This window comes from Paramormyrops kingsleyae, chromosome 8 (assembly GCF_048594095.1).
Source record: "Paramormyrops kingsleyae isolate MSU_618 chromosome 8, PKINGS_0.4, whole genome shotgun sequence".
In the NCBI taxonomy this organism is placed as follows: Eukaryota; Metazoa; Chordata; class Actinopteri; order Osteoglossiformes; family Mormyridae; genus Paramormyrops; species Paramormyrops kingsleyae.
Genome location: NC_132804.1, coordinates 28,748,477 through 28,773,179, shown reverse-complemented (window position 1 = coordinate 28,773,179; position 24,703 = coordinate 28,748,477). Strand labels below are relative to the sequence as shown.

Sequence of the window (24,703 nt, the reverse complement as noted above, 5' to 3'; positions counted from 1 at the left end):
TGTTAGGTTTAAATTGTTTGGATTATTTGTAATTTTAGCTGACAATGTAGATTCATTTATGTGTTCAATTTCAGATTGTTATTTAAATTCAATCTGCAATATGAAATATATTTTTATTAGGCATATTGTTTGATTTGTTGATCTTTTTAAAATGTATTCTATGAATATTTGTTGCACCTGTTTTAGGTCTGTAGTCAAAGTCTAATAATGTATGCCTCGTCTACTAATGATACTCATCAGTGAATTTAGGACTGTGCTTGTCCGCTTCATTAGATTAGGTAATAATTGTTTGCTTTTCTTTTTGCAGAAGTAGAATATTTGATTATTGAAGCATGGAGCCAAGGACAAACTGTCATTAAGCAGCTACAGTGTTCCCGAAAATCAAGGTAAGGCAGTTTTAAAAATTATTTGCTGATTAATAATAAAATAACTTCAGTTAAATTCAGTTATTAAGTAAATAAATCATGAGTATATCACTGTTAGAAAGCACAGTATATGGCTGGCTATTGTTTTGCCAGTAATGGATTAGGAGTGGCGCAGTGAGCTTATTTCTCTAGGGTTTGGGGTTTCTATTCTGTTCTATTCTATTCTAGTCTATGAATAGAGCGAAGGGTATGTAATATGAACTGAGCCTATGCGCAAAATACAATAGAGCAAAGACCTTTTCAGCAGAATACAGTGAGCCAGTGAGGGTTAGTGGTAGGGTGAGGTTTATTGAGATGTTCTTGGGAGAGATGGGTCTTTGAAGGTTGTGAGGAAATTTGCAGCTTGGATGCTGTTAGCATCTGTGTCCTTGGGCTGCTTGGTCCTCACTGACTGGTCGACTGATTTTAGATGTTTGTTATGAAGTTTTTTATTTGAAGGCTATTTTAAAGCTTTAAAATGGTAGATATTGCCTTAAAATGATTGACTTTTTTGGTCCCTCTTTCCAAGGAACCCCAGGTTCTGTATCAGGTTGTAGCACAGGTCAAGTCAATTTTCTTCCTAACTTTCCGACATTACGAGCTTGACAGGCAAATCAGCTCGCCGAACAGGTCCATGGTGGGGGAAGTGGTGGTAAAGTCAACGACAAGGCTTGCAGTTTACTGGTTACTCAACATTATGACTCAACACTTATGGTCATGTGTTGTGGGTAATGACCGAAAGAACAAGCTACAGTAGTGAACATGAGCGGCCAAAATGACGTTTCTCCAAAGTGTTGCTGGGTTTACTCTTAGTGGCAGAGTGAGGAGTTTGGAGATCTGGAGGATTCTCAAAATAGAGTTGCTGTTCCTTCTGATGGAGAGGAGTTAGTTGAGGTAGTTTGGGCATCTCATAAGTATGCCACCTGGCTGGCTTACGAGGGAGCTGTTCCAAGTATGGAGCACTGGACAGAGGCCCCAGGACAGACCAAAGATCTTTGCCAGGGATTATATCTCCCAGCTGGCTTGGAAGTGCTAGAGTTGCCTTGTAAACAGAAGTCTGTTCTTAGTTCTGAGGCAAACTGCCACCATGCCCATCACCAGGAAAATACGTTTGAAGATGGGTAGATATTTGACAAAATATTATGTCCAAAAAAGGTGCATAGTACGATAAGCGTCATAACTGAAATTATAGCCTAATGGAAGCTTTGAAATGAGTTAGCAATTATTTTAATGTTTCCTCAGGCCATCTATCCATCTATATTCTGCAAACACTTATCCAGTTTAGGGTTGTGTAAAGTCTGGAGGTTATCCAAACAGAAGACAGGGCAGAGTACTCCATATTTCTTTATGAAAATGTGGTGTAGAGAAAAGTCAATGAAACAGTGATTGAGCAGATCTGTTGAGGATATAACCAGGCAATTTTATTGACCAGTTTTTGCAGAAGCACATTTCACAAGAATTTCATATCGTATGATTTCTTGCTACTTTGTATCATATTGGTTTTGTCCTTCATTCATCCTTCCTTGCCCTTGAAAGAAATGAAAAGGTCAGTTAGGAAACTTTTTAGTTGTTTTTTTGGTAATATTTTAAATTTAGAATTTAAAATACTACAATATATTAAATTCTTCCTTATTTAAATGTTGTAAATCTTAGAATTTGTTGGTAAGTGCCTCCATTATATTCAACATATACCTTTCCAGCTTCGCGGCTCTTGGCTCTCAGCTTGTTGACCTGAGACTCAGCGATGTCGGCACGCTCCTGGGCTTCCTCCATCTCATGCTGCACCTTCCTGAACCTGGACAGGTGAGTGTTGGCCTGCTCCTCCTGTACAGCAGTCAAAGACCTCATCAGTGCAATGATTAAAATGAATAGTCAATCACATTGCTTTTTGCTTTTTCTGCTTTTCATATGCCGAAATGACAAAATTTCTGTATGGCAAAGAAAAATATTTTCTCTGTTGAAGAAACAGGTTATTGAATATTTTTTATGTTTACCAATAGCTCACATGACACAGCAGAATTAGCAATATTTGAGGAGAATTTGACTTACAGCTTCCTCAGCCTGTCTCTTGTAGGACTTCACTTTCAGCTGCAGCTTGTCCACCAGATCCTGCAGTCTGTTCACATTCTTCTTGTCCTCCTCATTCTTTAGTTAATTTAGTAGTTTTAATAGTTTTAAATTAGATAACATGTAGATTTTCTCCAATGTGTTAAATTTTCATAAGACGCATAAAGTCCTACCTGGTAGGTAAGCTCCTTGACCCTCCTTTCGTATTTACGGACACCTTTAATAGCTTCAGCTCCACGTCTCTGTTCAGCTTCAACCTCAGCTTCCAGCTCACGTACCTTAAATACAGGAATTCAGCTGTCACTCACGGCTGAAATGATGGTTTGAAATTTGTAATCATAAATGTCAACATTGTCAATATCTTGTCTTTCTTTATAAAATCTATTATCTGTAAAGGTTCACAAAAATAAGTGTGATAGGTCAGCATTGCAAAATTAATAGTTATAATAGTGATACTACACCATAATATTCGACATAATCGATTAAGTTTGAAGATGTGAACAGCTGTACAGCCATCTGCATGTACTATTGGCAGGGGTGTAGCATTGCATGAATATATTCCAAAAAACCACAGGCATAACTTTGGGTTGAGCATGGGGGGAAGGGGGTGGGATTGAGGTCTCTACCCATTGAAGGGGGTCCAGGGGGTTGTATTGGTTGGTTTTGTTAATTGAGGGGGTTACAACACCCCCCAACCACCCCCCTCCATAATTTTGCTCATGCAAAGAACAGAGAACTTTTTTTTTTTTTTTTTAATATTTGTTCTTTAGTTTCAAAGACTGTGCCTGGGATATAAGACCATTCTTCCATTAAATTGTGCCATTTGGTGTTTTGTTGATGATGGTGGGAAATGCTTTCTTAAGTGTCCATTTGGGTCACCAGATGACCTGTCATAGACTCTCATAATTGTCAGCTGTGCTGAAATAGGGTTACTGGGGAGACCAAAGCATACAGTTAACACTGTTTTCATGCTCAGCAATCCGTTCAATGATCACTGATAACGAGAACTTCAACTAATTCCAATAGGATACAAAATGCTTTAACACATGATTGGTGTGAACTCTGAATAATTAGAATTTTAATGAAAAAATAAATCCAGTGGCTGACCCTGGCTTCCAGTTTCTGCAGCTGTTTCTTTCCACCCTTCATGGCCAGACTCTCAGCCTCATCCAGACGATGCTGCAGGTCCTTCACTGTGACCTCAAGGTTCTTCTTCATCCTCTCCAGGTGGGCGCTGGTGTCCTGCTCCTTCTTCAGCTCCTCTGCCATCATGGCAGCCTGAAAGGTTCATTCGCAATTGTTTTTTATAAGAATGATGTTGGTTCTGGGTATTCTACTGTTTTACGGTCTCAAAGTAATTTTTGTTTTAATACGTGACTCACATCAGTAATAGCCTTCTTGGCCTTCTCCTCTGCATTTCTGGCTTCCTGAATGGCATCGTCCATCTCACCCTGGACCTGAACAAGGTCAGCTTCAAGCTTCTTCTTGGTGTTAATCAGGCTGGTGTTCTGAAAGACATTGATGTATTTTCAATATTATAACAAATACATTCAATTGCAGCAATGACTCCAGGGAGATCATACATAACTTTTGATATTTTAAACATACCTGGGAGTGCAGCAGTCCAACACGCTCACTGGCATCGACCAGCTCCTGCTCGGCCACTTTGCGGCCTCTCTCTGTCTGCTCCAGAGCAATTCTCAGTTCCTCAATCTCAGCCAGCATCAGAGTGTTCCTGCGCTCCACTATGGCAACCTGCTCCTTCATGTCCTCCTGTCCCCTTATGGCTTCATCAAGATGCAGTTGGGCATCCTGTAGGATAACACATCTTCCATTATCTTCTTATTGAGAGATACACTCTTCCCTTTTATTGTCAGGATAACTGTATACATACCTTAAGCTGTCCCTGGACATTTCTCAGTTGTTTCTGGGCCTCTGCAGCCTGACGGTTGGCATGGCTGAGCTGAATCTCCATTTCATTGAGGTCTCCCTCCATCTTCTTCTTGACCCTCAGAGCATCATTTCTGCTCCTGACTTCTGCATCCAAAGTGCTCTGCATGGAATCAATGATCCTCTGGCTGTTCCTCTTGATCTGCTCTATCTCCTCATCTTTCTCAGCCAGCTTCCTGTCAATTTCACCCTTGACCTGGCTGAGTTCCAGCTGGATACGTAGGATCTTAGACTCCTCATGCTCCAGTGCACCCTGTGAAGGTAAATGATAAATAATACATGTAATACCCTATGTACCCCAACATTACTTTTATTTCCTGTTATTACTGTTTTATGGCCATGATTACATTGGCACCCCATCCTGGGTTGTTCCCCGCCTTGCACCTCTTTCTCTTTTTTTTTTTCTCTTTCACCCAGTGCTTTTTCTATTGCTTTGTGAAAGAATCCATTCCACTTGATCGATATGAGAATGCACATACCACTGAAAGACCACTCCGGGTTTTCCGGGTTACCTACGACTCACCATACACAAGTGAAGTGAATCGTCACTGCAGGCCATAGACAGTAAAGGTGCAGGCTGCTCCATACTGGAGGAGGTAACATCAGCCCCACTGCCATCTCACAATGTCCAACTTTTGCTAAAACCTTATTCATTCATTTCATAGCAGTGGGTAGCAGTTAAAAACAGGCTGATGGATATGGACTAGTTGAATGAGGACTTATTGTTGAGTCTCTAAAACAGTCATTGAATTAAGTGACTTTTGTAGGTAAAATTACGTGTTTAACAACCTGTTAAAAATACACCAGAATGCAGGAAATGGCATCTAATTCATAAAAAAATTTCTGGGGGAAGGTCCCCAGACCCCCCACCAGTGTGTCCCCCCCACATTCAATGCTTCTGACGCTCCTGCCTGAATAGGATAAGCGGTTTCAGAAAATGGATGGATGGATGGATGCATGTAATTACCTCAGCTTCCTCTAGAGCAGCCTGCATTTCTGACTTTTCTGCCTCCACTGTCTTCTTGGCCTTTTCAAGCTCATGGATGGTCTTTCCAGTCTCACCGATTTGTTCAGTCAGGTCTGAGATCTCCTCTGAAAAATTAAACAAAACATATTGTAGGCAGTAGATTATAATCATTATAATAGAATGACATGAATCTGTTTCATATTGATGATTAATTAATTTAATCTAAAGATCAGGACTTCAGTCTGATATTCAGTATTACTAATCTCATGTTCCTGAAATCCGAGTTTATCAGAATCAATATGGAAACATACGCTGCAGGTTCTTGTTCTCTCTCTTCATGGTCTCCAGGTGGTCCAGAGTTTCCTCATAGGAGTTCTTCATCTTGAACAGTTCAGTACTGAGAGAACGAGCCTCTTTCTGAGCCCCTTCCAGCTCTGCCTGACATTCCTCATACTTCTGTTTCCATTCTGCCAGGACCTGAAAACATGAAACATGCAAGACACTGAGAATAGCTGAGATGCCAGGTCAGAGAGATAAGTTGGGGCCAGGCCATTTAATGCTTTGTATGCAAACAATAAAATCTTAAAATCAGTGCTGAAGCGCATTGGGAGTCAGTGAAGAGAGACTAGTATGGGAATAATGTGGCTTATGAGTTCCAGCTACAAGCCGAGCTTTCTCATTTTGAACCAATTGTAGGCATGAGAGGGAGGCTTGGCTAACACCAGCATACAGGGAGTTGCAGTAGTCAAGCCGGGACGACATAAACGCATTATAGAGAGAGAACTACAGTTTTGATTTTTATTTTGTCAAAGTATTTTTATGACATGTTATATATATTTACCTTATCAAAATTCCTTTGCTTCTTGTCTAGATTGGCAGCTAATGCATTTGCTCGTTCTACATCAATCATGAGGTCCTCCACCTCACCCTGCAGTCTCTGTTTGGTCTTCTCCAGAGAAGCACATTTGGCACTTACAGCCTCAATAGATTCCTCTGCATCTTGCAGACGCTGAGCAAGCTTTTTCCTGGAGTGAAATTTTCACGTCATTTAAATTATGACTTTTACATAAATTAATGAACTTGAAGTTGTCAGATGTGGTTTATTACTTGGCCTCCTCGAGCTCCTCAGTACGCTGGATGGCATCAGTCTCATATTTGGTCCTCCACTGAGCCACCTCACTGTTGGCCTTGGACATTCCACGCTGCAGTTCAGTCTTGGCCTCCTGTTCCTCCTCATATTGCTCTCTGAGGAGATCACAGTCATGACGAGCTGACTGTAGAGCATGGGCCAGGGCGTTCTTGGCCTAAAAGTCAAAAGGCTTAAATACAACTGAAAATGCCTACAATCATAGCAGAAGCATAATCATTTCATAATACAAATTTATAGAACTTTTCAGTCTGAAGTTCTCATCCCTTTAGCAAAATATTTTAGTGTTCACATTTCAAATGAAAAACTGTGCTTTTTTAACGTTTAATAAGAAATTTATTAATAAAGTACTACACAATCATCACAACATTTTTATAGTTACCTTGACTTCCTCTTCAATGTGTCTCTTCAGCTCCTCAATCTGCTGTGTGTAGGCCTGTTTACCTCTAGTCAGCTGGGAAACAAGAGTTTCTTTCTCCTCAAGCTGACGACCAATCTCACCTAAAGAAAAGGAGCATAGTATTTATAATTTGTTATATTTGTTACCAAAAAGTAGTCTGCATTTTGCTTACCATTCTCGGTCTGGAGTCTTCCTTTCTGTGCACTCAAGTCATTCAGTTGACGAATGTTTTCATCATTCTTTGACTTGAGTTCACTCAGCTGATCTTCAAGGGTGCGGCACATTTTCTCCAAGTTGGCCTGTCAGAATGTATAGATTTATGAAAATAGAGACTGTTATCAAATTCGCTTTCATTACCCTGAAGATCCTAGTTTCCTCATACCTTTGATTTTGCAACAGCCTCCATGTTGCTGCTCAGGTCATCGATTTCCATTTTGTATTCACTCTTCTCCTTCTCCAGCTTCTGCTTGACACGCTGAAGGTTGTCGATTTGTTCTCCCAGCTCTGCTACACTGTCAGCCTGCTTCTTACGGAGGGTAGCAGCTGTAGCCTCATGCTGCAGGGTGGACTCTTCAAGATCACGGCGCAGTTTCAGGAACTCAGCCTCACGTTTCTTGTTCATCTCGATCTGAGCAGACGTTGCACCACCTGCTTCCTCAAGCCTCTCACTGATCTCCTCAAGTTCCCTGGACAGATCAGCCCTCTGTTTCTCAACCTTGGCCCTGGCAGCACGTTCAGCCTCAATCTCTTCCTCCAGCTCCTCAATACGAGCCTAAAATACATGACAGTGTGTAAGTCATAGTACTAGATAGCTCCACATTGTTCATTTGAAGTACCAAGAGTTTACCTGCAGCTCTTTAATCCTTTTCTGAAGCTGAGCGCCCAGTGTCTGTTCATCCTCAATTTTACTCAGAAGCTGGCTAGTCTCAAAGTCCTTCCTGTGGACAACAATCACACATTCTCAATATTCAGTATCAATTTTAAACTTGGGGATAAACTACGGACTGAGAATTTCTCACAGTTTTATTTTAACAATATTCTTACTTCTTTATCTTCTCCTCTGACTGCTGCTTGTCATTCTCCAGGTCCATTATAGATTCCTGGGCAAGTTTCAGGTCTCCCTCAAGCTTTCTCTTGGCTCTCTCAAGATCAATCCGTAGTTTTTTCTCTTGTTCCAGAGAGCCTTCAAGCTATAGATGAAATTGCTTATCAGTGTTATGAAATAGCAAAAAAATATATTTGCCAAATAAAGTTTGTACTCCAGAATAACACCAGAAAAACACAATATTTACATACATCTTGATAGTTAACGTCTACCGTATTAACTATAGTTTTCAACTAGACTAGTATAATGGCAATTATACATTATATAAATTGTATGTATATATTTGTTTTTCTTACATCATCCACTTGCTGTTCAAGTTTGGTCTTGGCTTTGGTCAGAGTGTTGACTTTGTCTTCTTCTGCTTGGAGATCATCCAAAATCTGTTGATGTGCCTCTTGGAGGGCTTTCTTCTCCTTGGTCAGCTTTGCATTGCTCTCATCCTGAGTGGCCATCTCCTCAATCAAGTTTTTGACCTGAGGGGAAAACATTCCATATTTGGTTACAAAGAGTTAAGTAAATTAGTCAAAAATTTGAAATTTAAAATGATTTAAAATTAACCTTGTTTTCTGTGGCATGTTTCTCCTTCTCCACTTTAGCCAAGGTCAGCTCCAAGTCATCAATGTCTTTCTTCAGCTCAGAACATTCATCCTCCAGTTTCCTCTTCTTGGCAGTCAACTCAGCATTGATTTCCTCCTCATCCTCCAGCCTCTCATTTGTCTCTTTGAGTTTTCCTTCAAGATGTATTTTACTTTTAATTAGTTCCTCACACCTTTCCTCTGCATCTGCGAGATTTTCAGCTTCCTAAATGTAAAAAGAATTAAAGTAATTTTTTTAAGCAGTAATATCAAAATGATTTTTAAAGAGTTTTTATGAGTCATAGTGATCAGTTGACAGATTATTTACATACCGACTGCACTTGTAACTGCAGGTCATTCTTCTCCTGCAGCAGGGAAACCATTTTCTCCTCCAGCTCCTTCTTCTTGGCCAGTGCTTTCGCCAGCTCTTCTTTGGTCTTCTCAAACTCCTCCTTCATGTTGGCCATTTCCTTCTCAGTTTCTGCGCTCTTCAGGAGTGGCTTGATCTTGAAGTACAGCTTCATCCATGGCCAGTGTTTCACATTCATGAATGAGCGGATGTTGTATTGGATGCTGTAAATGGACTCTCTGAAGTAGAACCACAAGAGGATTGAATTAGCAAAGAATGAAATATTTTTGGATGGTTCAGAATTTTATTCTAAACGTTTCAGTATTTACCTTCTTTCCATCATCTGCATAAACTCTCTTCTCATCAGGAAACCACGGCACAGAGCTTGAGTCATAGTGATCAAAATCGCCAGTTTCTCATCTCGCATCTCCTCTAGCTGCCCCAGCAGACCAGCTTTGAAGAACACCTGGCGACAGATGTGGTAGATATTAGATAAATAACAGGATAATGAATCCAGCAATGTGTGTTAGAAATTGCATGATACAGATTATATCTCCAGGCTTTTACCTTGGTGTGGCCAAACTTGTACTGAGTGTGGTCCACATCAATTGAACCCAAGAGCTTCTCTGAAGCCTTCTTGTTATCAATGAACTGCCCGTCCGGAATCACACTAGCATTCAAAACTTTGTATCTGAGTCAGGAAATATTTTAAAAAATATGTATTCTTTACATTATATTTATGGTCCATTTTAACTATTATTTATAGATATATAATCCAAGGATATTTCATTAGGAAATTTATTCTCTTGATAAAGTAAGCCTTAGAATAGAAGTGTGTAATATGACCTCTGCTTGAAGTCACCGTAGATGATTCTGCTGGGGAAACCCTTTCTGCAGATCCTGATACCTTCCAGCACACCGTTACACCTCAGCTGATGGATAACCAGGAAGTTCTCCATCAGACCTGGAGGACAAATGAAAGTAAAGGAATTATACATAAAATCTGAATAAACCTAGTGAAACTCCTTTAATATTGATGTTTATGCAGTTGATATAATGTACAGTCCTGTACAAACCTGGTGTCTTTGATTCGTTTGGAATCAGGCAGCGCACAAAGTGAGGGTGAGTGCTTCTCAGGTTGGTCATCAGCTTGCCCAGGTTCTCCTGTAGGATGACAGGATGTCTATTGTTTATTGAAAAATCCTAGCCAGACAGAATCAGTTCTTAGTGTGGTTGTTGACACATTTAGCTAATCAGTCATGCCCCATGTTTGTAAGGCCTTACCCTTGAATTTATGTGTTAGTGTGTGTGTGTGTGCGTGTGTGCTGTATTGGTCTCTAAGTGCCCCAAGAACCACTCTCCCACTGTCCATTCATCCATGCATCCATCCATCCATCTTCATCTATCCATCTCTCCAGCCACCTCCTCCAGCTCCACCAGGGAAATACCAAGGTGTTCCCAAGTCAACCAAGAGATTTAATCTCTTCAGCATGTCCTGGGTCTGCCCCAGGGCCTCCTCCCAGTTTGCCATGTCTGAAACACTGAGCCTAAGGCTGAGCCTAGACACCCTGCGGAGGAAACTCATTTCTGCCGCCTGTATTCGTGATCTCAATCTTTCCATCACTACCCAAAGGTCATGACCATAGGTAAGAGTAGGAACGTAGATCAACTGGTAAATTGAAAGCTTTGCCTTCTGGCTCAGTTCCCTCTTTAACACAACAGAAGGGTACAGTGTCCACACATACAGTATAGAACTGCACGATGTCACATTACATGACAAATGTTTTGCCTATCATCTAAAGCCCTGGTGATTATTGCGTATGCACCATATATTCACAAATACATTCTGATGTGATATTGTGCAGCCTTGCTTCCATTTCATTACATTTGTTTGACAGAAGAAATGCCTTTTGAAGAGTTACTTTTTTTGGTAGCTGTGCAGCAAAATAGCTTAGCAACAAGATAGTGTGCTATAATAACAGCTGCTGAAAAATAAAATAAGGCAAGATAGAAATTATTCTTATATCTGTGGTACAAAAGTATAAACATCAGGCATTCAAATTGGGTTGTGTTGAAGTCTTCACAAAAATTCATAAAGATTTCCCATATACTGTAGGCCTAGCAATCTGGATCAAGCTACTTAATAGCATTCAAATTTTTATTTGTGGGTATGAGATCAGTGCCATCTCTTACCAACAGTAATGTCACAATGCATTCTCATATTCTTCACATATAGCAAGTAAACTCTTAGAAGGTTTCCTTCAGTGAAATGTAACCATACCCTGAACAGAGCAGACACTGTCTGGAAGGAGCCACCCTTCTTCTTGCCCTTCTTCCCTCCACCACTCTCTGCGCACAGAAAAAGTAATCAAGCATAAATGTTGTTAGTATTAACATTAAATATGTCTTTCTCTGGTGGCTTACCATCTGAGAAAAGAAATCTACTTGACAACAACTCAACTAGATTGCTTTCTTGTAATAGGCTATTGTAGGGCATATACATAACAAAACTATGGAAATAATGAAAATGTGTAAAAGTACCATCTGATGATGAATGAGCTGCATACAGATGTGCCAGTAGTTTCATTGATGACTTCTGATAGAGTTGCACGACAGAGTCATTCAGTGGGTCCTTGTTCTTGTCCAGCCAGCCGATGATGTTGTAATCCACAGTGCCAGCATAGTGCACCAGGGAGAAGTGGGCCTCAGCTTTGCCTTTGGCAGGTTTGGGCTTTTGGAAGGCAGCAGATTTTCCCATATGTTGGTCATACAGTTTGTTTTTGAAGCTTGTGTCTGTAGCCTTGGGGAACATGCACTCCTCTTCAAGGATGGAGAAGATGCCCATTGGCTGTTGAAAACATAATTAGACAGACAGATTATTGAAGCCAAATGAGGAGAAAAAGGAGGACTCACATACTGTATAACAATATCCATATCACATACCTTCTCAATAAGCTCAATGCAGGCAGCCAAGTCCATACCAAAGTCAATGAACTCCCACTCAATCCCCTCTTTCTTGTACTCCTCTTGTTCCAGCACAAACATGTGATGGTTGAAGAACTGTTGCAGTTTCTCATTGGTGAAGTTGATGCACAGCTGCTCCAATGTGTTGAACTGATGTGAGAAACACTACATATTATTATATACAACAAATTACAAATACATTTATCACCTAATTTACGATTGATTGATAAACAATAACCTGACATGGCAAAAAATACTCTCATTTCAATTTGCAAACATTTTGCAGTCAGTTCAGTTCTGTTCGGTTTAATTCAGTCCAATATAGCACTTTTAAGGAGGAGTTTTTTGACATGGAACTCTTTTCAATCCATTAAGTGCATGTCTAACACTGTAGCAAGGAAAGACCCTCTCGAGCTGAGAAGCATTGGAAGGAATCACACTCGAGGGAAGTTATTGGGGACGTGCTTCTCGGTTATTTAAACTGTATGAAGCAGAATCCACGAGAGAAGGGATTAAGCATCTGGGCAACGGTGTATGCAGTTATTAAAGTGCTCTCCATTTATCTGCATCTAGGGTCCGTATAGTTTAGGTTCAGTAAGAGTTACACATGTTATTTATTTTTACAAATTTTGTTTTTATTTTCTTGGAACAGTGAAGAAATTAATATTTTCTGGTAACAGGGAAGGGAAGACTGTTTCTAAGTGCACAAGGCGCATACAGATAATAGAAGTAAACGAGAAGAATTTTCAGTATTTTGTATCGTCACAGATCTGTTTTTTTTTCAAATAAGTTTTCGGTTTCTGGAACCCTTAAGCGTATATACTGTTAAAATAGATGTAATTTACGGACGGTATTTCAGGAACGGATTACGTTACTTATTGAAGGATTGCTGTAGTAATGTCTTATATTGAACATAGTTACGAAATAGAACAAATGCTAACATCACTCACATCAAAGATTTCAAAGCCGGCGATATCCAGCACACCAATGAAGAACTGTCTCGGCTGCTTGGTGTCCAACATCTCATTGATACGCATCACCATCCATAAGAACATTTTCTCGTAGACTGATTTACACAATGCCATGGTAGCATTGTTAACCTAGTTCACAAAAACGGGAAGAGAATTGTGTGTTTTATGAGATGTGATAGGCTTATTACTGAAAAACCATATTATTTTAACCCATCTCATTAGTTAGAATAGAATGTAGTATATTTTTCGTTAAATGTATTACATATCCAGAGAATCAATCCAATGTTATCGCTGCATTCCTTACCTGAGGTACAGTCTGCCCCTTGGTCACAAACTCATTCCCGACCTTCACTCTGGGGTAGCACAGAGCCTTCAGCATGTCAGCTGAGTTCAGGCCCATGAGGTAGGCGATTTTATCGGCCACTGAAATATAAACAATATGTTTGGTTAATGATCTATAACTCTGGGTAAATAATTTTATGGTTGAGGTTATCGTATAAGTTACCCTCAGTGCTATCAGGTTCTGCCTGCTCCTCTCTCTGCTTCTGCTTGAACTTCATGTTCCCATGATGCAACACTGCTCCAGTCAGTTTGTAGATGCCTATTTTCTCCTCAGCATTAAAACCCAAGATATCAATGGCAGTCTGCATAATTCAGAACAGAAACATGAATTTAACTCCAATAATGCTAAGACAGATTGCTGTAGTTACTGTGTGGTTGGAAGAACATGATGCTCATTAACCATTTACTCACATCTGTGGCTATAAATTCATCAACGTCATTGATACTTTTAACGGTAATCTCCCCTTGACTGATCATGGGGTAGTCGTATGGATTGGTGGTGATCAGAAGTGCCTCTGTAAAGATGAAGACAATATTTGCATATGTAAACTGCAGGTACAAAACCCCAGTTTACCCCAGACACTGGGAACATACCAAGCAGCTCTGGTTTGTGGCCTGTCATAAGTTGATAGAAGATGTGGTAGCTTCTCTCAGCTGACAGCTGGAAAGTGACTCTTGACTTTTCCAGCAAATCTGTCAATAGGAGTTTGCAACATGTTAATTTATCATTTTGTGCTGAATTAAATAGAAGTAAATCATTTGGTAGATGAGAACTTACAAGTTTCAATATCAGCAGAAGCCAGTTTCCCTGTTTGCCCAAAATGGATTCTTATGAATTTACCCTGTAATATAATGAAAGAATTAGAATATTAACAGTAATATTAACAATAATTTAAGCTACTTTTACATAAATTTAGATAAATTAAATTACTTACAAAACGAGAGGAGTTGTCATTCCTCACAGTCTTGGCATTACCATAAGCCTCCAGCAGAGGGTTCGCTGCAATGATTTGATCTTCCAGGGAACCCTACAGGAGACACTGGAGCATTGAGACTCTTGCTACTATATGTTTGATTCTTATTCAGTATAATTATTATTCTCTCTGACCTGAATTTTTCCAGGAACAGGCTCTGTTTTCTTTTGTCCAGAAACTGCAATTGTTGCAAAATACTGGATGACACGTTTGGTGTTCACAGTCTTTCCTGCACCGGATTCTCCACTGAGGAAAGAAAATGGGTTATCATCTGTTTTCTCCCTATATATTTTTTTTTATAGATTTATGTATCTGAACATACTAAAATTTTACGTTTGATGTTTTGAGGTAATGACTTATAAATTCATATTTTTAATATGTCTGAATGTGTGTAAATCATTATACATACGTAATCAAGACTGACTGGTTTTCACGATCTGCAAGAAGAATTTGTTTCATATTAATTGTTTTTATACATAATATATTCATATTAAGTATAAGAAATATTTAACAAATAATATTACTGTCACGCTCGCCGGGGAGGCGAGCAGGGAAGCAGACGAAAGCAGCCGGACTGACGGGCAAACGGGGTTTATTCAAGGCAGACTGACGGACGAAGCACAACACATGACAATACAATGCCGGATCTGGCAGACATGGGGAGACGCGGACTAATATACACAGGACTAGGTAAACGGAACAGGCAACAGGTGAGAACCATCAGGGCTGAACACGAGGTAATGAGGGGGGCGTGGCACACATCGGGATCGTACGGAGCGGGATATGACAATTACAGTACAATCTGTCCTTGATTATTTTTAAACTTGTAATGTATAATCACTTAGTTTTCATTACCAGTTAGCATGAACTGATAGGCATTGTCAGAGATGGAGAAGATGTGAGGAGGAGCTTCAATTCTCTTCTTGCCCCTGTAGCCGGACACAACAACAGCATCGTACACTGGGAGCCACTTGTAGGGGTTCACAGTGACACAGAACAGCCCGGAGTATGTCTGTAATACAGCAAGTAAACATTTATTCATACATGTACTTTTTTATATGAAAGGACGCATCAAACCAATTTAAAAGAGAAACGTACGTAGATCATCCATGCTGCGTAACGCTCTTTGAGGTTGAACAGCACAGCGGGCTCACTGAGGTGGGTCATCATGGCCATGTCCTCCATTTTATCGTACTTTGGAGGGTTCATGGGGTGAATGTCATCCTCCTTAACCGTCATGGCCTGTGAAATACAGACACAACAATGACAGTTGTCTTGAAGAAAGAGGGTGTCACAATAAACTTGTCTCGATGCAGGCAAGATGACACTTGGGGAATGTTAATTATCCATTATTCTAATTATTATTGTTTACTCTGGGGTAAACAGTAATAATTACAATAATTAGAGGGTTCATGTCGTGAATATCATTCTCCTTTACTGTCATGTACTGTAATGTCGTGAAATATAAAGGTTTTGTGGTCTGTGGTCACCTTCATGCAGACAGGATGCTATCTGAAGAATGATAATCATTATGTTTTATTCTAATTATTATTTTTGATGTTTAGCTGTACTTACTTGACCATCCAGACTCTTAACAGTGGCTTTGCCCCCCTCTTTACTAATAAGAACCCCTTTGAGGTACATCTCCTTAGGGTCAGGTACAAAATAGGCTGTTTTGGCATCAAAGGGTTTGTTCTGGGCCTCAATCCTCTCTTTCTCTGGCTTCCGGAGGTAAACGGCCGCGGGGCCAAAACACTTCATTTCGGCATCCACACTCATGATTGCAATTTAGTTAGGATTTACCAATTAATAGGACCAAATAGTCTACCTGTTAATAAAATAGGAGAATATTATGCCCTGGATTTTGACACTAGTAGAACATGATAGTACAATCTTTAAGTATATATGTAAAATGTAATATTTGTTTTCACACAATCATTTATCTCCTTTTAGGTTAGTAAAAAAATTTGATCTATTAACTGTTACACAGGTTTTGTTATATTGTACGAACAAAGTTATGTTATTACATTATTGCATTTGATCAGTTTCCTTTTTACTGATGTTACAAATATCCAGTTTATGGGAATTGCAATATCTGTCTTATTACTAAAGTTTCCCTAAAAAATTATGTTAAATTACGCCATTATATGCAAAAAATAACACTTACCTTTGCTGAGAGACTGTCAACCCTTGTAGTAGCCCAAGACAGTTTATTTTATAGAGAGATTTTAACTCACTCAGCAGAAATAGCCTTCCCTATTTGGTCATGTATTCTTGCCATGTAACCAATTATCTCACACCAGTAATGAAAGTATTTTTAACATATGTATCACATTGTCTGAATTCTTTGGAATTCAATGAAAAACTTAAGTACTAGTATTATCATCAAAAGTGGGTTATAATTAACGAGCACAGGATTTTACTAAGATTGCACAAATATCAGAGATATAAATTGCAGGATTCTAAATTGTGTCAGACTGGAGTGATTTGTTTTTAGTCATCACTGGCTATCCAGGAGCAACAGTGCAGGGAAAACCAGTTAAGAAACGTTTATTGAGGAAAAGCGTCTGCAGTTTTGCAGTATGCATTGTAGTGCTCAGTTTAGAATGCAGATATCTGTATTGATGCATGATGGGTGATGTGTTAATGATAAAGGTTGGTAGAGTATGAAATAAGTTATCTTTAAATGGACAGCAACTTCTAAATGACACAATCTGTATATTGTACTATATTAGGTTTATGTCATCCAGTTATACAGCTAAATGCATAAAATAACACTAAGCAAAAATTGAGAAGGCATTTCATATTACATTCATATTAAGCTAGTGATTGTTTATATAATAGCATGTTCTGCTTTTCTGCATAACTCTAAACCTGTACCTACAGCCATATATAGCCCAAGCCACCATCTGCTACCCCGTCGAGAATGAGCGATTGGACGATGGAAGGGTGTCTAGATGTTTTCCTTCACTATGGTCTCAACACATGGGCATGTTTGGTGACAGCCAAAGGAACTCTACACCCCTGAATGCTTAATTCCAACTGCTTATACAGAGTGCATTTTAGTGCTATTGCCTGGGTTGACTTTTAATTAGTAGAGTAAACTTAGCTTACTTCATATTAATCTTGGCCTGTTGTCAGGCCGGCCTATTGCATTACCCTATGGTGTTGACAATTGCCCGCATGTGGAGCACCTGTGCATTTGTGGTTGCTGGTAGTGGTGTCTGTGCCTTTGTTAGGTTTCTTGTCAGGCACCCAGTTTCAATGCCTTTCTTGTCAACCTGAGTCATGTTCCTGGGCTGGAGACAGTTTCCATGGCCCTGTTATTGCTTCATTAATATCGCTGTACATACACCTGCATCTCTGCATTCTGAGCTTTTCCTTTCGTGATGCTCTAGAGCAGGGGTTTCCAACCTTCTGATTTCTGTGGACCAGTGTACATCATTCAAAAGTTTCATGGACCTGTAGAATGGATGTGGGACTACTGGCAGAATGATCAGTGATTTCATAAGTTTAACTGTTTCCATTTTTTCCAGATGTGAACAGAACGTGTGAACACGAGTGCTCATAAAAAATATATATATAAAAATATATATAATATATAATTAACCAACCCCTTTGCAAAACCCCCAGTATTTCATTTCCTGAACTGACCATGGACCAGGGTTTGGGAACCTATTCCCTTGGTTGCTTTCCTTGATTCTCCTAGCTCCGGGTAAACTGTCTGCCAAAATTTATTCTGTAATTGGTTTTATTTATGCTTTGCTCTGTCACACTTTGCAATATGTGATAATGTGATTTCATTTGGTGCAATCTATATACAGCAAGTAATATTGTATCTGAAAAAAAAAAATTGCCTTTTTTGAGAGATGTTTCTGCGAGGATGGGACAGTCAAGGAAATTTCCCATGATTTAAATAGGGGAGTTCAGTTTAGAGCTAATCTTACAGAAGTTCCTCCAAGTTACTTCAAGTATTCACTATGTAGCCAACTAGGAATTAAATTATAGCTTTTAAATCCACGATATATGATGCAGTTAAACACTTTTTTTTCCATGGGAAAGATGATATGATATTGGGTATGGTTGATTAGGCATTAAGAAGTAAAAGGGCTTAAATTTGTGACAGTTGTCAGGTTATATATTCAATGGATGACACTTGATATGTTAAGACAGTGTTCTTATTTGGAGTAAATGCAAAAATAGCTGCTTGCTCAGCTCCTCTGTCAGTATTGCTATTTGTCACACATCACATTGGGTCTTATTGTGAAGCTGGAATCTTACCAGCCTTTAAAACCTAATGAATCCTGAGGCTCTTTCCCTACAGAAGGTTCAGACAAATGCCCTGTTTAGAAGTCACCTTATATTCCTTTTTTTTTTAGTTCACATATGTTAGATTAAAATATCAATGGTCAATTTAAGTGTAAAACATCCTTGTTTAAATAGTAGTTTTCTGTTCAGTTTACAATGTAATATATTTGAGTTGGTGTACTGTATCTTTAAATTGACATTTTGACTGATTGATTTCTTTAATTTTTCTTTATGTATTCTTTGTATGTTTGCTGCACCTGTTTCAGGTCTGTAATGAAAGACAGCTTCCTCTTATTAGATTAGATTGTAAACGTTTCTTTTTCTTTTTACCGAAGCAGAATGTTAAAGAGCAAAGACATGGAGAATCTTTAAATAAAATGTGACAGCTCTGCCAAAGGTAAGTCAGTTTAATATCTTATAAAAACTAGTTTGGTTTACTGATTATTTAGAAAATCCCTTTCATTTTCTTTAAATATTTTAGCAAGAGACAGTATTAAATAATTTAAATGAATTTAACTTCATCCATCCATCTATTTTCCAAAGACTTATCAAGGATCACGTTGTGGGGCTATAGAAGTAATCTTTTTAAAAATATATTTTGTATACTTTAATTGAAAGTATAATCTTCTTGGTGAATCAGATGCTATTATACATTCAGTGATTAAGTAAATAAATGGTTTTATCACTGTAAGAAAGCAGTGCATGGCTGACTACTGTATTATCAGTAATGCATTAGGGGTGACGCAGTAGGCTCATACCTCTAGGGTTTGCGGTTTCATGCCAGATCACAGCTCTGTGTGTGCAGAGGTGGCTTAATCTCCCCGTGATTGATTGGGCTTTCTCTAGGTGCTCTGGTTTCCTCATCATGGCAAATTGTTGTTTATGGCAAATTAGTGGTACCTCTGAATTGCCTTTAGTATGACTGTGTGTATGAAAATGTACCCTGAGATGGGCTGGGGTTCTGTATAGGGGATTCCCTGCCTCATGCCCTCTGCTTCCAAGCTGCCTGTGAAATTTAGTGGGCAAGCCTTTACAAAAAAAAGCATAGATGATGTATTTTCCATTTGCATATGAAAACTTGCTATAAAAAACTATGGATTAAAATGAAAATAAAAGAAGAAAACGTTTCTGTGGCATTATATGGCCATAAACACACAAAAAAGAAAATGTCTGTGTAAAGAAAAAAATGTTCGATCATATCATTATGGTTTCAAGAGGATTTTTTTGTAGCTGAGCTGGTTTGTATTACCAAAGTATTATGTACGATCTAATTGGAAATGAAGATACTTTATTGATCCCTGTGACAAAATTCTCTTTTCGCCTACCTCCACAGATGTTCACAAGTGACAAAACTAGAGTCCTAGTCAAGTATGAAATCTCCATTGTGGTTCCAGTTTGGCATTGCTATTTATCAAAAATGTAATCGCCTAAATGGGAATCACCACCAACAGTTCAAAAACTGCTTGTCTCATAGTTCCCTAGGCTTATTTACAATTTTCAATGTAATCACTATTTCAAATGACTTTGAAACAATAAAATTTTTGTAATAAGCTAAGCACCTTTCTAATGTAGATTTTAAAACTAATACAGTACGTTCTCAAGAATAACATTATGATGAAGACATCTTTTGAGCAGAAGAGATAAACTTTAACATAGCCCACAGAGGGTCCAGACTTGGCAACAACAATCAACTATACACACACACACACACACACACACACACAACTGAAACCTTTCCAAAAAAACAAATAAGAAGCTTCCTGTGTATATGGCAGCCCGACCAACCATGCCGGACTCCGCCCTCAGCTATTTTAGAGTGATGTGATTGGCTGATGAAAGAGTATAACCTAGACCCCGTTTGTCCTGCTGTTGAAGTAAGTGCGTGTTAAAGTAAAATTTGATATTCGTTTTTGCACATCGTTCTAAAGCAAAAACTCCAGTTAATGGAAAAAGTTGATTTGTCTCTCAGCTCGTGTGTGTGCACGCAAATAAATGATTAATGCAAGTAACACCGCGAAATCCATGTTAAAAGGTTAAATTAATGTGTGTAGTACTGCTGATCTTTCAGTTGCGGGAGTGTGGTCTGTTCTGTCCTGCTGCTCTTTTAGTTACGGGAAAGCGGTCTGTGCTGTTACTGTTCAATCGATTTATTTGCTGGCGTTATGTTTTCAATTTATCAAAAACCGTTAAATTTGAATTCGTGATGGAAATCGAATAATTTAAGAAAACACTACACGCCATACGCGCGGGGCACAATGAAAAGGTGCAGTTGTAAGAAAATATAGCTTGACTTGCAAGGGTATGTCAGAAACGTTTTTGGGATATACCTGGTAAATTATGCTTTTGGGACATAGGCTACCTGCTAAATTATCAGATGTATAGCGGTCTATGTCGATATGTCGACACAGGTTAACATGGCAACTAATGTAAAATAACACTGGGAATAACATTCAGAATATCCCACGCTTTGTCAGATCAGGTCCGCAATTTGAACTAGTGGCAAAACAGAAAAAGCGTGTTAGAGGTTGTTGAACTCGCCAGGCGTCGCGCTCCTCGAGTCCCCAACTCTGTCTACCCAGTCTTGCTTTCTATGATACACAAACACATACAGTATGTTGGTGAGAACAAGCTTGCCGACGAAGGGCAGCCACAGATGGAGCTGGGGGTTAAACCAAAAATCTTCCAGTCACAGGCACAGAGGCTTAGCCCATTGACCAGGGTTGCGGGCTCCTTGCACAATTCATGCAGGGGTTTGAGTGTATGCCCTGTTATGGGCTTCCAGGTTGGGCTTTCAGGCTAGATGATCCATCAAGCTTTTAAATAGTGGAAGAAGTGATTGACTGCCTTGACAAGTGGATAAATTGCATATCAGGGCGAAGATCATCTATCTGACTTATATTCATTTACTGAAGTCATGGTTAGGGGGGCTTAGACAATATTTATTGCTATTTTAATATGATGAGCATAAATAGATTTTTAAGTAAAATAATTGAATAGGCAAGGAGTAGTGGTGGAAAACAGTGTAATAAGGGATAAAGTATAATAAGATTAAGTACAGTAGATTGAAATTTTGTTGACATCTCTTCTTGTGCAGCAGCTTTTATACAATTACAATATTAAATTATTAAAGTAAATGTAATTTTAAAATATTTGAATTATGTTTTTCACTGGTTACTTTAAATCAGTCGGTGGACAAATTAAAATGACTAGTGTAGAATAATAAGGAACAGTTTTATTTTCAGTTAAATTGCAGTTTCAGTTTACATTTGTGAGATGCATTTTTTTGATTAAATTAAAGTAATTAAATATAATAGATTTAATAAATATAACAGGTAATAGGTTAGTAGAAGTAACACAATGATTCTGTTCTACTGATTCCATCCCATTGGGCTCAATACTGTAATTTTAGTATGTTTATAGGGCTATATTTGTTTATATGATTGTATATTTATAATTTGTTCAGGTAACTGTATTTTCATAAATATTTTTCAGATGTATGGGGGACATTAAACCACCTTCCAGCCTTTAGCGAGGGTGAGGTTGTGTGTGTGTGAGTGGGTATACCTTCCCTTATGGGGACACAATGTCCCCACAACGTGATGAATACCTGTTTTTTCCCCATAAGGGAAAACTCAATTTAATAAAATCTGTGACTGCAATGAAAAAACTAAAAATGCAAAAACTCTTGTATTTTGTTTGGTTACTTATGGTTTTGGTTATGGCTGGGTAGGAGTTAAGGTTGTCATAGTTTGCGTTAGCATTTTTTCCGTAGAAATGAATGAGCGGGCCCCATAAAGATATGTTTACCCGACTGTGTGTGTGTGTTTGGAGGGGGGGGGGGGGGGGGGGGGGTTTAACCAGCATGCAGCCAAAAGGGAAGGAGAGGGTATGTGAGTGGGTGAGGTGATTAACCCCAGCCTACCCTTCACATGCACAGTTTATTTCCAGCCCCTGTTGAAAACAACATGTTGTGATGAAGACCTCCATGTCTGCCATGTTTCAAACATGAAAGGGTTCCTAGACTTGAGGTGCTCTTCCTCCTGTGCCACTCTCAAGGCCTTCTGCTGGTCCTCTGTCTTCATTTGCAGGACGATTGGCTCTTTAACCTGTCTTATGAATACCCCAGGGTTGCTGCAGACCTACTGTACAGGCAGGTGGGGGTCCTTTTCGATGCTGTGCTGCACAAGTGACACCAGCTCTATGGACTCGTTCATGTAGCCTAACAATCTACTTTGCTATGATTCATTAAAGTTAAGTTGCCTAGTGTGAGTATACTGTACTTTAATGTAAGTTGTGTACAAATATAATTCACCTGTTTTTTTCATAACAAATTTAATTTTAAGCAATAAAACATGCCAGACCAGGTTATACTATGGTTGTGTAGTTGACGTACTTAATTTGTCCGACTGTTTCATAGTCATGTCATAGGTGTGCACTGCACTTCCTTGAAGTTAGATTGTATAATAGGCTGGTGAAAAACAGGTTGAGAACTACTGATGTAAATGAACATTGTTTTTTGAAGTAAAACTTTATAATAATGATGGAAACTAACAAACCAACTTCCGTACTGACAAATCTTTACTAATGCACTACAGTGTTAACATTACCTGGTATTAGTTCACAATGACGCATGGCATGTATCATAATTTTAGTACAACTAGAGCATAACAGCAACTTGATACAGTAACTTTTAGCTGTTCCTAGATAGCTTTACGCCTATAATTCTAATATTGACATTACCTCAGTCATTACTTGAGGTAAACTTTACCAGTAAAGGGTAAGGGTTACATTTTAAATATAAATAAATTTTAACACCAAACTGCTTGCTCAATGTTGCCTTACGAGCAAAAACACAAACACTTTTAACAGTTAGTTGTCTTCATATCTACTTTTTCGTTGTTCACGTTAAGTTACCCTTTGGGTAAGCCAATGTTACTAATAGCTAACTATTAAGTTTCTTATGATAGCTAGGTAGTATTAGTTAGTAACGTTAGGTGCTAAAAAATGTGTTAATAAACCTGTTAATAAAGTGACATAGATTGTGCAAGTATAACATCATGAGTAAAAAGTTTTAAAAGCATGTTTTTTTCAGTACCGCTAAAATGTTTGCTTAACATATCGACTCACTATGCAGGATGAAATGACAACCATGTTTGTGACGTCATTATGATCATTACATTTACATGGTCATGGATTTTGCTACACATGTAGCCGTGCCTCTACGATGAGAAGTTCAAAATGTTTGTGAGGTCATTATGGTCATTACATCTATGTTCTCATGGGTTTGGCTTGTTCTCTGGTCTGCAGCTAGGGCTGTCTGATTCTAAAAATTTTGCAGTCTACTCCAATTCCGATTCCAAAAGTTGGGAATTGATGGAGTCGATTCTAAGAGTCGATTCCAGACAGCTGTTTTCCTGATTCTCAACTGCAAAGACTTAAAATTATGGGAGGAAAAAGCTCTTGCAAAAAGAACAAGACAGAGTGGTATGAATGATAAGGGATCTTGAATTTTATTAACTTAATCTTTTGGTGTCAAGTATACCTTTTAAAATTATATACATAACAGTATACCTCAACATTTATGTGATGCACCTTTTGGAATCGACTCACAGCCCTATTTGCAGCTGGGCACCTTCTCGAAAAATTCAACAGAAATGGAGGCCTGTCAGTGGCAATGGAGTGAAGACAAGGATCGTCTCCTTGTATCTTATTATGCCATTAAGCTGTCGTGTAAACCCAAAATGAGGAATTTGCCTCATTTAATGCTTAAAATGCCAATAGATGTCCAATTTTATGTGCTCAGCTTGTAATTTAGACATTGAACATTTTTAACCCTGTGGAATGGGCAGTGCTGCACGTGGGATAAAACAGAAATCTCACCAAACCGTTTACAAAAGACAAGTTTTTGTTCTAGAAACATAAAAGCACCCCTAGAAACCTTGAATGCTCTACTTTAAAAAATATATATATATATAGGTAGAAACTATATTTTTAGAGCTTTGTGAGGGGAATATACAGAAAAACAGACTCAGAATCAGGAAGCAGTGCTGATTGCCTACCCTTTTGCAAATAGCGCTATTCATAGGATAATGATACGGTAATCCAGCAGTGATTTTAGGGTCAAGAAAATGTGAAAATGATCAGTTTGACTCTTATAAACAAGAGCACTAAGTTTTCCCT

General features: G+C 38.7%; 1 protein-coding gene across 1 annotated transcript; it reads right to left on the bottom strand.

Moving 5' to 3' along the window:
* Positions 1-1,799: 1,799 nt before the first annotated feature.
* LOC111856173 (myosin heavy chain, fast skeletal muscle-like) lies at positions 1,800-16,467 on the bottom strand. Its single transcript, XM_072715617.1, has 40 exons — positions 16,383-16,467; positions 15,791-16,043; positions 15,314-15,457; positions 15,071-15,227; positions 14,625-14,652; positions 14,350-14,461; positions 14,177-14,269; positions 14,020-14,083; positions 13,836-13,934; positions 13,653-13,756; positions 13,405-13,543; positions 13,204-13,322; positions 12,879-13,028; positions 11,908-12,078; positions 11,506-11,812; positions 11,246-11,313; positions 10,041-10,128; positions 9,811-9,928; positions 9,532-9,655; positions 9,294-9,430; positions 8,948-9,203; positions 8,599-8,841; positions 8,337-8,513; positions 7,980-8,125; positions 7,783-7,873; positions 7,318-7,707; positions 7,108-7,234; positions 6,918-7,036; positions 6,496-6,692; positions 6,230-6,413; positions 5,700-5,865; positions 5,389-5,513; positions 4,366-4,674; positions 4,080-4,283; positions 3,854-3,979; positions 3,579-3,749; positions 2,645-2,749; positions 2,454-2,549; positions 2,097-2,228; positions 1,800-1,932 (listed from the first exon to the last, which is right to left on the bottom strand). Exons 2-40 carry the CDS (start codon positions 15,992-15,994, stop codon positions 1,918-1,920), a joined length of 5,805 nt encoding a protein of 1,934 aa, XP_072571718.1. The 5' UTR covers positions 15,995-16,043; positions 16,383-16,467; the 3' UTR covers positions 1,800-1,917.
* Between the last annotated feature and the right edge of the window lie 8,236 nt (positions 16,468-24,703).

Bases quoted from the DNA above. Each gene is read 5' to 3' on its own strand.
- LOC111856173 (XM_072715617.1), bottom strand. From the start codon at position 15,994: ATGAGTGTGGATGCCGAAATGAAGTGTTTTGGCCCCGCGGCCGTTTAC. The intron at 15,458-15,790 runs GTAAGTACAGCT...TGTATTTCACAG, and splicing joins TTAAGAGTCTGGATGGTCAA to GCCATGACGGTTAAGGAGGA. The intron at 11,813-11,907 runs GTATGTGATATG...TGTTTTCAACAG, and splicing joins GCATTGAGCTTATTGAGAAG to CCAATGGGCATCTTCTCCAT.